The 13,795-nt window shown below is 43.0% G+C and overlaps 1 protein-coding gene across 9 annotated transcripts in view; it reads left to right on the plus strand.

Moving 5' to 3' along the window:
* Positions 1–282: 282 nt before the first annotated feature.
* The window catches only part of CELF4 (CUGBP Elav-like family member 4), a 1,028,038-nt gene continuing 1,014,525 nt past the window's right edge, over positions 283–13,795 (plus strand). For 6 of the 9 annotated variants that reach the window (XR_009630571.2, XM_060761189.2, XM_060761193.2 and 3 more), the window contains exon 1: positions 283–857. Coding sequence is in view for 8 of the 9 variants with exons in the window: in XM_060761189.2 (XP_060617172.1) it covers positions 575–857 (283 nt within the window). In the remaining variant the exon portion in view is untranslated. The remainder of the gene's footprint in view (positions 858–13,795) is intronic. The other 3 variants (XM_060761194.2, XM_060761192.2, XM_060761196.2) reach the window with 1 other exon arrangement.

Raw genomic sequence — 13,795 nt, forward strand, 5'->3', positions numbered from 1 at the left:
GTCTCTCTCTGCCTCTCTCTCTCTGTCTCTCTCTCTCTCTCCAAGAGCCATGCGCCTGGTGCTATTTATAGAGAGAGCCCGAAGTGGACGCGACCATTGTGCGGGCAGACGGGGGTGTGCTGGGGGGGGCGGTGGTGGGGAGGGCGGGGGCGGGAGGGGAGGGGGCGCTCGGGGCTGGGAAGGATAGCGCGAGGCCCCCTCCCACCGGCCAGACCCCTCCCCCTCCTCCCCCGCCCCCCGCCCCTCCCTCCCCCTCCCCCTCCCCCCCCAGCCTGGCTGGCATGTTGAACCGACCCAGCCTGTTTAAACGGAAAGGACAGAGATCCTAGCTGTTCAATGTATATAAAAAAATCAGTTCAGACCCAGAGAGAGGGAGAGAAAGAGAGAGAAAGAGAGAGAGAGAGAGAGGGAGGGAGGAGGGAGAGAGAGAGAGAGAGCGTGTATGTGGGAGAGAGAGTGAGTGTGTGCATGTGTGAGTGAGTGTGAGAGAGGAAGCGAGAGAGAGAGAGAGTGAGAGAGAGAGAGGGGGGGTGGTTGGGCACACAAAAAAGGAAAAAAGAAGAATTTGGTCTCTATGTATATAAAGATGGCCACGTTAGCCAACGGACAAGCAGACAATCCCAGCCTCGGTGGCAACCACACTAACCCCAACCCCAGCAACGGGCACATGAACGGATTAAACCACAGTCCAGGGAACGGCACCACCATCCCCATGAAGGACCACGATGCCATCAAGCTCTTCATTGGGCAAATCCCTCGCAACCTGGACGAGAAGGACCTCAAGCCGCTCTTCGAAGAGTTCGGGAAGATCTACGAACTGACGGTGCTGAAGGACAGGTTCACCGGCATGCACAAAGGTGAGACCCCCGCCTCAACTTTCCCCCTTCTTCTTCTGCTTCTCCTTCTTCCTTTTCCTCCTCTTTGGAAGAAGCCAGGGGAGAGGAGACCTCTCCAAGAGTGTGCTGTGGGGCTGGCTGTTGGGTGCCCCTTGTCTTGGGGTGCTGTGGGGCGTGGAGGGGAGGGCAAGGGGGCCCCAAGGAGAAGGGAGAAGCCAAGCAAAGTCCAACCGGGATCACCAGGAAGGGAGGCAACGCGGGGCTGGAATGGCTTCAGGAGCAGGAGCTGTCCAGCCGCCGGTGGTGCTGAAACGCCTTGCGGGAGCCTCCGAGGCGAGTCCAGGCAAGGAAGCCAGGAGCAGGAGAAGGGAGAAGCCACCTCTCCCCACATCTCCTTCCTGGGAGTGGGGGAAGACTATTTCCCCCTATTTTTGCGCCTATTGCATAGGCATGGAGAGGGGACTACGAGAGGGAGATTGAGCCACCTGGCTGGAAAGAGCAAGAGAGGGAATTTGGAAAGATGGGGAAAGATGGGGAGTCTATGTCACTGGGGAATCTGGAGAGAGGTTTTGAGGGACTCTATGTCACTGGAGAATCTGGAGAGAGGTTTTGAGGGAGTCTATGTCACTGGATAATCTGGAGAGAGGTTTTGAGGGAGTCTATGTGACTCTTCCAGGCACTTTGAGGCAACCAAGGAGAAGGGTTGGCTCTGAAAGGAGGGAACTTTCTCTTGATTTCTCTGCTTGCCCTGGGACCCATCTCCTTCTCCTTTTTTTTTTGAGTGTTGGGGTGCAGCAGAGGTGGATTTTGTGGGGTAGGGTCTCTTCCTCACTCCCTCCCCCTCCATCCTGGGCTTCTCTTTGGGCGTACATTGAACAGAGAGGAAGGAAACCAAGGAGAAGGGTTGGCTCTTCAAGGAGGGAACTTTCTCTTGATTTCTCTGCTTGCCCTGGGACCCATCTCCTTCTCCTTATTTTGAGTGTTGGGGTGCAGCAGAGGTGGAATTGGGGGTAGGGTTTCTTCCCCATTCCCTCCCCCTCCATCCTGGGCTTCTCTTTGGGCGTACATTGAACAGAGAGGAAGGAAAGAAGAGCTTTGAGGCAACCAAGGAGAAGGGTTGGCTCTTCAAGGAGGGAACTTTCTCTTGATTTCTCTGCTTGCCCTGGGACCCATCTCCTTCTACTTCTCCTTTTTTTTGAGTGTTGGGGTGCAGCAAAGGTGGAATTGTGGGGTAGGGTCTCTTCCCCACTCCCTCCCCCTCAATCCTGGGCTTCTCTTTGGGCGTACATTGAACAGAGAGGAAGGAAAGCTTTGAGGCAAACAAGGAGAAGGGTTGGCTCTTAAAGGAGGGAACTTTCTCTTCATTTCTCTGCTTGCCCTGGGACCCATCTGCTTCTCCTTATTTTGAGTGTTGGGGTGCAGCAGAAGTGGAATTAGAGGGTAGGGTCTCTTCCCCATGCCCTCCCCTTCCATCCTGTGCTTCTCTTTGGGCGTACATTGAACAGAGAGGAAGGAAAGAAGAGCTTTGAGGCAACCAAGGAGAAGGGTTGGCTCTTAAAGGAAGGAACTTTGTCTCGATTTCTCTGCTTGCCCTGGGACCCATCTCCTTCTCCTTATTTTGAGTGTTGGGGTGCAGCAGAGGTGGATTTGGGAGATATGATTTCTTCCCCACTCCCTCCCCCTCAATCCTGGGCTTCTCTTTGGGCGTACGTTGAACAGAGAGGAAGGAAAGAAGCGTGTGAGTGTGTGTAGGCATGCAAAAGGTATTGATCACTTTGGATGAAAAGTGGGACCAAAGTTGGAGGCGATGGATTGAATATACAGCGGCTTAGCATATATGGAGATAATTCAGTTCTGGTGCTGAAGAGCTGAACTTCTTTCTTTCTCCTCTTCGGTTGATTTTTCTCTCCCTGCTTTGTTTTGCTTCCCTTCTGCTGAGGGAAAGACCCCAATGCATCTGGACAGTATGGGCTCTTGGTGTGTCATTAAGACAGAACTTGGACAGGGACTATGAAAAATAAGGAATTTTGTGTGTGTGCAAGTAGGGAAAAGATCCAACAGATTTTCCTTCCAAGTTGGAATCTCAAGCAACCGATGATGACAGAGTTTAGCAAAGTCCTATTCTGGAGTCTTTCTATCCAACAATAAAGTGAATGGCAGGTTTTCGTGAATCCGATCCCATGACTCCAAATCCACGAGGGGGGAAATGCAAATAGAAAGCTATTTAAATAGGAGAGAGGAAGAGTGGATGTTGAGGGGGAGGGAAAGTAATGGGGTGTGTGTGTGTGGGGGGGGGGTATGTCCATTGGGGATCCTTTCCACCGTCGCTCATTACAGTTTCTCTTCTGGACAGTCACTACAATGCAAAAACAAAGATTACTTTATTTACAAACCCATTCATTCAAGCTTTCTACAAATAATTTAAAGAGGGTGGGGTCACTCACAGAGGAATAAGAGAGTTGGAGCTCTTTAGTTTCACTAGCTTTGGGCTGTGCTTTTGGGAGATTTCATTGTTCTTCTCCTCCCTACCCCAAACACGGAAAGTTTCTATCCAATTCTGTATATATGCACATTTTACAACCGGAGAGCAGTTCATAGTGGGGAAAACAGGAGAAGAAGATACATGTACTTTGGAGATTTATTTTTAATTTAGTCTAACACTCTTTTTATTGCTGCATTTTAGGGGAAAAAAATATCAGAGTCATAAACACATTGTATGATCACACCCTAGTGATATAGTTAGTTAGTGGATAAATAAATGAATCATGTAATAGACAGAGAGAATTCTCTTTCATCGAGCTTTGAGGAGCCAGGAGTTAACACTCCAGCTAAGAAAGAAATGTATTGATTTTATTTATTTATTTGCCCTGGTTTTATTTTTGACTATTTTATTGTGCATTGCATGTGACCAGTCGAGTTCTCTAGGAGTAGCATGTATGTATTAGAGAGATAAATTGAACTGTGTGGTATTGGGTCTGTCATAAAACGTATGGGACATGAGCTTTCCTTAAGATGTCCGTGCGATCTCCGGTGTTCAGAGTTACCTTTCCTGAGTTGGGCTCACTTAGGGCAAAGGCATGCTTAACTTTCACTTCACTGCGCTTCACTACATTTGAAAGCGAAACCTACAAACTATCCAAATGTCAATGTGCAAGCAATTTGCTTTAGTGCAAGAGTGGTTAGTAACCAGGAGCTTGTGTATAGAGCTGAGAGAGTAACGGAGAGCTACCAAACCAACCCGGTCTCTCTCATTATTTCTATGGCATGGTTGGAGGATTTACTGTGGTTTCCAAAGGCACCCAGAGCGAACACACTTGGCCTTATTTATCCCATCCGAGAAGAGCCTCAACTCCTCCGTCGATGACACAGATTTATTAACTAATCCTTATAAAAATGTGCCCCTGGCTACCAACTTGCCAGGGGTGGGGGATTTGCATGCCACTGGTGATTAATTACTGTAAAGTCAAAAAAGCATGACAGGGCTTTGAGAAATAGGGTCATATTTAGCTTATCATCCCCTCTCCCTATCTCTTGTCTCAAATGCCTTTAAATCAAGAAGTAGTATAAAAGAAAAGGGGGGGGGGAGGGGAAAGTAGAGTATATATTTTCTTTATTTCCTTCTTCCTTCCCTCCCTTCTTCTCTTTTTCTGCCCCGTGCCTACATCCACTAATTCAATTTGTGTGCTGTATAGTAGTATAGAGAAGCGTGTTTTCTCTCGGCACGACATTAAGCAGATGATACCTCTAGTAGTTTTTATTCATAGATCTAAGCAGGTATTTGTCTCTTTAATGTAATTAAGGAATGATTTTGTACAGTCTTGGTTTTGTGGATGGAGATTGCAAAGAACCTTTGTGAATTGTTGGACTATCATGACTTAGGGCTGCAGGTAACTAGTACTATCTAGTTAGTGACATCGAGGTGTAACTCTGCATGTGCATGTGTTGGGTTTGTTATTTTGGTCTGGTTAAGGATTCTTACATGGTTACTTCAGGCCACAACGTTATTCACAGTCACCTGGGAATGAGACCTATTGTACTCAATGGAAGTTTCTTCTAAGTAATCGTACAAAGAGTTGCATTGCGAGTATCTCAAGGGAAATCCTTAATATTAACTAGTGTTTAAAAAATATGAAACAAAACTCTACTAATATGAAACAGAACTCCACAATCCAAACTCCTCATCCAAGTATTAGGACGGTAGATGAATTGTATGATATATGGAATGTCCTGACAAAAATACTATCTATATACTAGTTTGTGATTCAGATTAGGTTTTTAATCTCTTGTTATGTGCTTGTATTGTTGCTGTTTCGGAAGAAAGTAGGTAGCTGAGAAGAAAGGTGATCCATGCTGAGATAGTGTTCATAGTTCACCTAAATCTTTGAGAGGCATGAAACTGGGAGGCAAAAAACCATCCCCACCCATTTCTTGAAAGATGCATGTAAACATGCAAAGGAAGTCAACTCATCGCTGACCATTCATTCATTCACAATTCCACACTTTCCATCAGTGTAGCGTAATGGAGTCCGTTCAAGGTCTGGCTTACTTAGAGGGTTTAAGGTTAGTGCTCTCAGAAGAGACATATTATTAAGCATCATCTTTGGAAATAATTTAAGATCAATTAAGTGGCATTTAAGCCTAATATTTATAAATGAATGGAATGAAAACAGAAGACTGTCCCAAGTGAATTTCAGAGTATTTTCCGCTCTACCCGTCGTTGATTCATACCCAAGGCCCGCAGTGCGCTTTAACAAGATGTGCCAGCTTTTCATAATACTCTTCCTAGGAAAGCAAGCAAGATCTTGTTAGTAAGATGTAGCAAAAAAAACAAACAAACAAGCCAACATGGGCTAGAATGCACTTAAAAGAGGAGAGTTGTGAGAAGGATGATAAGCGAGGAGACATTTGTTACCCTGAAAGATAGCATGTCCTTTCAAACCTCATCTAAGCAACACAGCTCATGCAGAAATGTCCCCATCCATCACCAAGGCGGTGGGATGTGGCCTCCCCCACCACGAACACCACCAATAAAAGGCCAAAGCTAACAAATCCAATAAGAAAACAGAGTCATAGGAGGGGAGAAGAGTTTGTTTCAGCTGTTGAGTGTTATCTCTGCTCAGGAACACAGGTCATTCTCAGACCTCAAAACACCTGGTCTTCTAAGTCCACAAATTACCCAATTCAGAATAGTCTCTTTTATTAGGAAGAAGCCTGAGTGAGAAAGACAGATGTGAATTAAAGCTTTGTTCAGCCTCGGTACAATATCAGTTTTCAGGTTAGCTGTGAGATTTAGAAGTGCAATGATTGTTAAATTAAGATGCACTGTACGAAGCGATAAAAAAAGACTCGGGGAAATGAAAATGTACTCAAAAAGGGACACGGCTAAATACAGGTGTTGAATAAACGCCTCCGTAATCGAAACACAAGGCTTGTGTGACTGAAAGCAACACCCTTCGTCCTTAGGAGGGTTGTAATCCCGATCGAGTTTCAGGGAGGGGATATGTGTGTATAAACACGCATGCACACAAACACCAGGATCAAAGTGCAAAGAAAGGCACATCCTACCATATCCAGAAGAACCAATTTATGGCCAAGAAAGGCTTATCCCTTTTCCGCTTTAATCACAAGACTCTCAAAGAGAGAGACGGGTGTAGTTGAGAGTCACAAATGAATATTCCTCATACATTAACCAGTGAAAAGTAAGTCATATTTTAATAGTCCTTGAGATGAATGCTGCTCTTTCAAACATTTTCTTACTCATCACCATTGCAATCCCTCTAGTAAATCCTCTCCTTCCTGGACCTGCTGGTTGGTTGCGAAGTTTCCAGATTAAAAATAGCTGTCCTGCTATTTCATCCTTGAATAATCAACTTTATAATTCTTTGTAACGCACATTGTTTCAAAGCGGGTAGAGAGGGATAGGGAGGGAAAGACAGACAGACAGAGAAGAAGGACGTTCTCTTGTGTGTTTCCTTTGAACCTGGTACTGGGAACACATGTTCTGAGAGGAACATAGGGGGACATAAATTAAATTATTTGTGTCACTCTACAGTGAGCTGCACTACAGTGCCTCTGGGTTCTTTGAGGGAGACAAGACATCTGAAAAAAAGGATGGACTTCCCTTGTTTCTTTGTAAGTGAAATTGACAGAACAGCATGGGCAAATCAGAGAAGTGATGTGACAGGACAATAGCCTTGCCATACCTAGAGGGGAACAAAAAAAGGAAGAAGGTATTCAGGGCGTGTGGTTGTAGGTAGAATAAGGGATGACTGTTTTGATTGTGAAAATAAATGCGTAGGCACATAATCACTGCTGCAATTGGCTGTCAGTGGTAGGCCTTTTCATGCCTTCTCCCTTCCATCTTGACACAGTCCCCTTCCTCATCCAAAGCCTTTCAGTTAAGACCAATTTGGAGATCTTCATGTGGATCCAATCTTCAAAACAGCCTTCATCTCCATGGAGGGCTCATGACTTCTCTGGTTCTTGACCTTGTTTCGTGGACACTGTTCTACAATGTGGATGCTCCATCCATTAGACTCCAGGAATACGTCCAGGCCTTTCCATTCTGATAGCCTTCTCATCGCCAAACTTTTTTTTTAAATAAAAGGATAAACATTGTAACAAACTTTGACAGCTTTAACCATAATGCAATTCTAGATAATTTATTTTCAATTCAATGGGTTCTTTTGTGTTTAGAATAAAAAAATGTTTGAGCATCACATTAATAATTGCAGTAGTAGCAACAACATAAATGGAAGATATAAATGACCTGGCAATGACTGTCAAAAACAGAGGGGGCAACATTGAGACACAGTGAATGGGGACTGTGTTTCCATCATGGTGGTGTGAGAAGTTATTCCATCTCTCGATTCAGATGGAAATTGGTAGGATGTGGTTCATATTTCCATGGGAGTTGGGTGTTAGTACTGAAAGAAAAGCAGAGATCTGAAACATTTGGGAGAAATCACTAAAGAATCTTCACTATCTTGCTGGAGGCATGCAGTAACTTTCCCTAACAGGAATTAGCTTTCTGCTCTTTGTGAATGAGTGTGATTGTGCACACACATGCAGATGCAGGGGTATTATTGGCTTTGTTCTTGTTTCTAAATATTCCACGGACATCATGAGTGCCTAAGCCATTTCCCCGATGACTTTGAGAAGTTTAGAAATTCCACATGTACTAAACTGTCTCCCAACAGAGAGTAAGAGATGTTGATTGATACATGTCAAAAGAAAGTGGATATAAAGAAAGAAAATGAATGATCATTTCCTAGGGGGTCAGTTAGTTGATTGTTAAGAAACCCACATTTAGACTTCCCTCTGGCATTGGCTCTGGACATTTTGTCCTTGTGAATTGGACAAAGCCATGAAATGCATCACAGTTTAGCATAATCCTCTGTCACATCCAGAGACGTAAGACTCATGTTGACTCACATGGTCATATTCACTTTTTGACACCTCATTACTTGATGCCTCAGGTTAAACAAGGAGAGAGGGGGAAAAACTCAAGGTACAGTCTTCCCAAAAGCGGAACTGTGAAGATAACCAACTTGTTCATTATAAGCTATTAGATGAAGTCGTGTAGCTCCCGTGTTGGATTTGCATTGGCTTGAATGCTGTGATGTCATAGATGCATCTAGAAAGTAAAGCTCATTCCCTGTCTCACACATATTTCAAAGGAATCCCAGAATGTGGCTGCAAATTGCACTCCATGTGTGTGATCTGAAAATTCATATAAATGGAGAACATTGTGGGATTCACTCTGTGATGGTGCCACTTTGTTAGTCATCACCTCAGCAGCTTGTCTGATTATACCCTGAATTGCTAAGAAGCATGCAATATTTTGAGGTTCCAAGTTTCCCCTTTTCCAAACAGATGGTAAGATTTGCTCTAACTTCAGCAACTGCCACCTATTATAATTCTTTGGATCAGATGTTGATTCCTTGGGGAGATTGCTCATGCATGAACCCCAAATTCCTTTCTGACCTTCCTTGTGGTTGGTTTCATTCTGGTTGTGGTTTGAGAATAAGACCTTTTGATATATTTAGGAAAGCTTTAAGTTTGGATCAAATGATTTTTTTTTCATGTCAGGAGTGACTTGAGAAACTGCAAATCGCTTCTTGTGTGAGAGCATTGGCCGTTTGCAAGGACGTTGCCCAAGGGACACTCAGATATTTTGATGTTTTACCATCCTTGTGGGAGGCTTCTCTCATGTCCCTGCACGGGAAGCTGGAGCTGACAGAGGGAGCTCATCCACGCTGTCCCTGGATTTGAACCTGCAACCTGTCGGTCTTCAGTCCTGCTGGCACAATGGTTTAACTCATTGTGCTACCGAGGGCTCCTGCTCAAATGATAATATAATCTAACTGGATCAGATGTTTGTGGAAACATCTTCCTTTAGAGCAGTGGTTCTCAACTTGTGGGTCCCCAGATGTTTTGGCCTTCAACTCCCAGAAAGCCTAACAGCTGGAGAACTGGCTAGGATTTCTGGGAGTTTTAGGCCAAAATACCTGGGGACTCACAGGTTGAGAACCACTGGATTAGAGGCTTTTAGTGTTCTTTGTGTGTGATCAAGAACTTGATTGAAACTCAGAATTTAGAAACATTTGTATTCTTTTTCTCCCTGTTAAAATTCCTCGAGTTATTTTACCTGGAAATTATTTTAACTGAAAATTAAGAAAGTTTTCATGTGATGATATTGTCCAGGACTTTTCCATCTAACTTCCATGGCCATACAAATAGATCAAGGTGACATGAGACATCATCACAAAGTCAGGAGATCTCAGACCTCCTGAAATGATGTTCAGTTTGTTGTTTGTGGCAGTGTTTGGCATGAGCAAAAGGAAAGGTGTTGTTCTGGACTTCGCATTTGTTTGCAGTTGCCGTCTGATGCCATTGCTGGGATGCAACTTGGGGGCGGCCGGGGGGGAGGGGGGGTTGAATGTGGATTTTATTGTGCATTCATTATACACAACTGACATCTTCACTGCGAAGAGGCAAGGAGACCGAGAGAGAGGGAGAGGGAGAGGAGCCTTATTATTGCGGCTCCTTAAAATAAAGACGGATGACAACTCAAAGCCTCTTGAATAAAGTGCCCGACCGTATGGAGCAGCTAAAAATAAATCATAATCAGCTGGTGAAATGAATGGTGAGACATATAGATATAGACATTGTGTTATGTTTGTCAAGACAGAGCAGCCAAAAAATATTGATCAAGGCAAAGGATGGGGGGGGGGGGATGATAATGAACTGGACTTCAACAAGATTTTAATTGACAATGACTCCCATGAACCAGCTTTGGACAGCGTATATAAACTGACCACCACGTAACTTTATTGCAAGATGCTTGCCTTTAATTAATTGTCTCCTTTGTTAAGGCTGACTCCAGATCAAAGGTTTTAAAGATACTTAGCAGGATCTTAGTAACAAAGCCTTCAGATGCATTAGAAATATCTGACAGCTCGACCAATGAGGCGTACCGGTTTCGATCTACCTCACCCTTGTGTGTTTATTCCATCCCGCTCCACCTCAGATGAATATAGACAACCTTTGCTCAACTTTAACCATTTCCTAGTTAGCAACCCAAACCATAAGCATCATCTCTGGGTAGTTTCAAGTTGAAGGAGCCAAAGCCAAGCCAAAAATAGTGACTCAAAGAAAGCTAAACAACAGGGATAAGTTAGCCAAGACACAAAAACCACATACTTTTTCTTTTTTTAAAGAAAGCCTTGCACTATTTAAATCTATAGCTATATAGCACCAGGCTGCGACATCTGTTTACCTTTGCATGTCTCAAACAACTTATTTTGAACTTTAAATCACATCAGAAAAGAACTTAATGCACATTTTTGCGAAATGCATGCACAGAATTTCAGCACATTTGTAAAAATCATTCCCTTTCATGGACAGTATTCCAGCGACATGTTTATGTCATTTCTGAACATTGTGATATATGCAATCACCGGATCACATAAATATGTTCAATGTGCCCATCCCTCAAGTGTATGCCTATGGAGGCAAATGCTTAAATTCCATGTTCAATGTGCCCGTCCCTCAAGTGTATGCCTATGAAGGGAAATGCTTAAATTCCAGGGTAGTTAGTGGATATGAAATGTATTTGCTTCTCCTTTCTCAAAAAACAACAACAAAGTGTCTCTTTAAAGACTAACCAACCAATGTTATTATGGCAATAGCTAATCTTTAAGGTACCAGAAGACTCGCAAATTGTTTTTGATGCAATGGGCGAAGAAATTTCCTTCTAAGGAAACTCTGGAAGAATGAGGCACACAAAGTATTTACCTGTGAAAAAAACATTTGGAAAAGTTGAGGACCCTTCCACACAGCCATATAATCCACAATGTCTGCTTTGAACTGGGTTATCTGAGTCCGCACTGCCATATATTCCAACTCAAAGCAGATAATGTGGGATTTTATTCAGCTTTCTGGAAAGAACCTGAGAAGTAAAAGTGGATAAAAACTGAGTTATAGTAAAATAATATGCAAGTAATATTTATCTAGGAGTATGACATCGTTGTGTAAGAATATATATGGCATAATATATTGTATAATAGATAGGTCATATATGTACTAACACTGTAGACTTCTATGTCTCTTCTTAGAAGAAAGCCCCAATGAGTTCAGTGAGTAAGCAAAGCTAGAGTTGCAGCCTTCCAGTTCAAATTGCGGAAATTGTCAACCGTGATTAATGTTGCACCTCTCAGAGGTTTTGGACAGTCGCAAAATATGTGTGGGATTGTCAGCCTTCACAAACCAATATCCCCAGCCATAACATTGGGGAGATTCTGGAATATATAAAGCAACAAGCAATGCATAATTTATTAAGTTTGGAGGTATTTTTGTTATCGTCTTCATGACACATTTATAAGTATATAAACTTCAGCCTTCATTCATGAATGAATTTGAATTTAATATCATTCGGGGTTGGTTCTTCTCCTCTGTGCGCATTTCAGAGCCCACAACTCACTTAGAAACTTGATTTTTGCCGAAGTATTTACTATTTGTGATCTCTTCGCTCTTGGACAAACGGGATGTTATCTTTTAACACAACATTGCAATCAATAGAGCTTTCTCCTATATTCCTGTTTAATCCATTCTCATTATTTTTTTGGATGTTAGAAGATTGCTCTTTGGTGGGGTTTTTTTAAACCTCTAATTGTTTGCATGGAATCTCTGGAGAGAGAAGGAGTTGTGTATGCACAATTGGCACTTCTGCGGAGATAGAAGCGTGTAAATATATCAAACGGGTTTTCCAATTGTCTTGCATATGTTGCACAATACTTATGCCAAAGAATATATAATTGGGTGGATATTTCACCTATTTGGGAAGCTAATGGCGCAGGTTTCACCTATAGAGAAGTGGCAGGTGATTTGAAGGCGGTTGGAAAGTCTTACATGCCAAGTTGAATGTGATACGTAGCAGTTTGTTCATTATCCTAATTTAATGATACAGTCACACCTAATTAATCCATGTCTGGTTTCCTCGTGTAGTGTGTCTGGGCCTGGGAAACAGAATTATTTCAAAGCTTGCCTTCCTGGTTTTACGGTGTTGTGAGCATCTGAACCTTCACAGGAGGTTTTCTGGTTTCGAGAAGAAATGGACCATCTGAGATCTGACTCTATTTCTCTGTGCCAAAACCCAGACACACATGGAACATGTAGGTACCTGTATATACTAAAAAGAAGACATATGCATTTTCCCAATTTCTTTTTTTGCAGAGCAATCTGTCATTCTGCCGTACACTCATTTTTTTGTGGATTTCTGGATTTTTGTTTCTTGTAGGGTTTCATTTTAACCAGCTAATGGCAGCAACTATAAATCTATGTATTTACTAGGAAAAAAATGAAAAAGCAATGATCAAAATCTCTCATTTGAGATCAGTGGGACTCTTTCCATTGCATATTACCACCGGAGAAGGCTTTAATTGATTTCAGATATAAAAAAGGGTGAGATTTTTAGCTCAGAAATATTGGCGAAGGCTACCTGTGAGAAGAACAGGACCATGGCAAGAAATAGGCTGGTGCTTCTCGGAGGATCGGAGAGTGTTTAAAGAAGCGGGGAATCTAATCCCACATGAATTTGGGTATACATTATTAATTGTATTGATAGTTTGGTTGACCAACCTCACTAGCACACACGTGTGTATGTAAAATGAATACCGATGGTAATGTTTGGGTGGGAGGGGGCAGGAGATTTACAAAATTGGCCGCATGTAATATTAATCGCATCGATCGCTCCTAATCATATGATAAAGTAAAGCTGTTTTGAAGTGCTCCCTGGAAGTGTGGCACAAGAGGCAGAGATACCTTTCTCTCTGAGAATATTGTGTGCGAACCGGAAACTCTTTACAAGCAAACCTCTTGAAAACTCATTGTGTTTTCCAGCGATGCTCCTATCTTGCCCTTTAGAAAGCAAAGTCTTTCTTTCTTTCTTTCTTTCTTTCTTTCTTTCTTTCCCTTTTGGCACCTTTTTTGGGAGGGTCTGGTTTCACCGCAGACACGAGCGGATGATGTCATTCCCAAGCTCTCCTAGCAGTCTGAGTTAAGCAGCAGTTTCTTTTGTGAGGAAGGGAACAAAAATAGGCAGAGGCTGGCTTTCGTGTTATCATATTCCTCTCAAGCTCCATCTCATTATCAGGCACATGAGTGTGTGTGTGTCTGTGTGTGGAGAGGGGAACATGATGAAGGGGAAGATGAGAGCAACAATATAATCCAGCCCAGCAATATAATCCAAAACCCTGATCCAAGATGGAATGAATTTGCAGGCAATGTCTCCTTTGTTTGTGTGTTTGATAAAACTTCACACTTTCAGAGAACAGCTGTAGTTTGTGGTGCCTTATCGATCAAGACCATGTGATTGAATGGGTTATGCAAGTATTGTTCATGAGGGAAGAGAACTATCTGACTGTCTTAGGCTCCTGCAAATCTCAGCATGGGGAAGT

The sequence above is a fragment of the Anolis sagrei genome, chromosome 2 (genome assembly GCF_037176765.1).
Source record: "Anolis sagrei isolate rAnoSag1 chromosome 2, rAnoSag1.mat, whole genome shotgun sequence".
In the NCBI taxonomy this organism is placed as follows: domain Eukaryota; kingdom Metazoa; phylum Chordata; class Lepidosauria; order Squamata; family Dactyloidae; genus Anolis; species Anolis sagrei.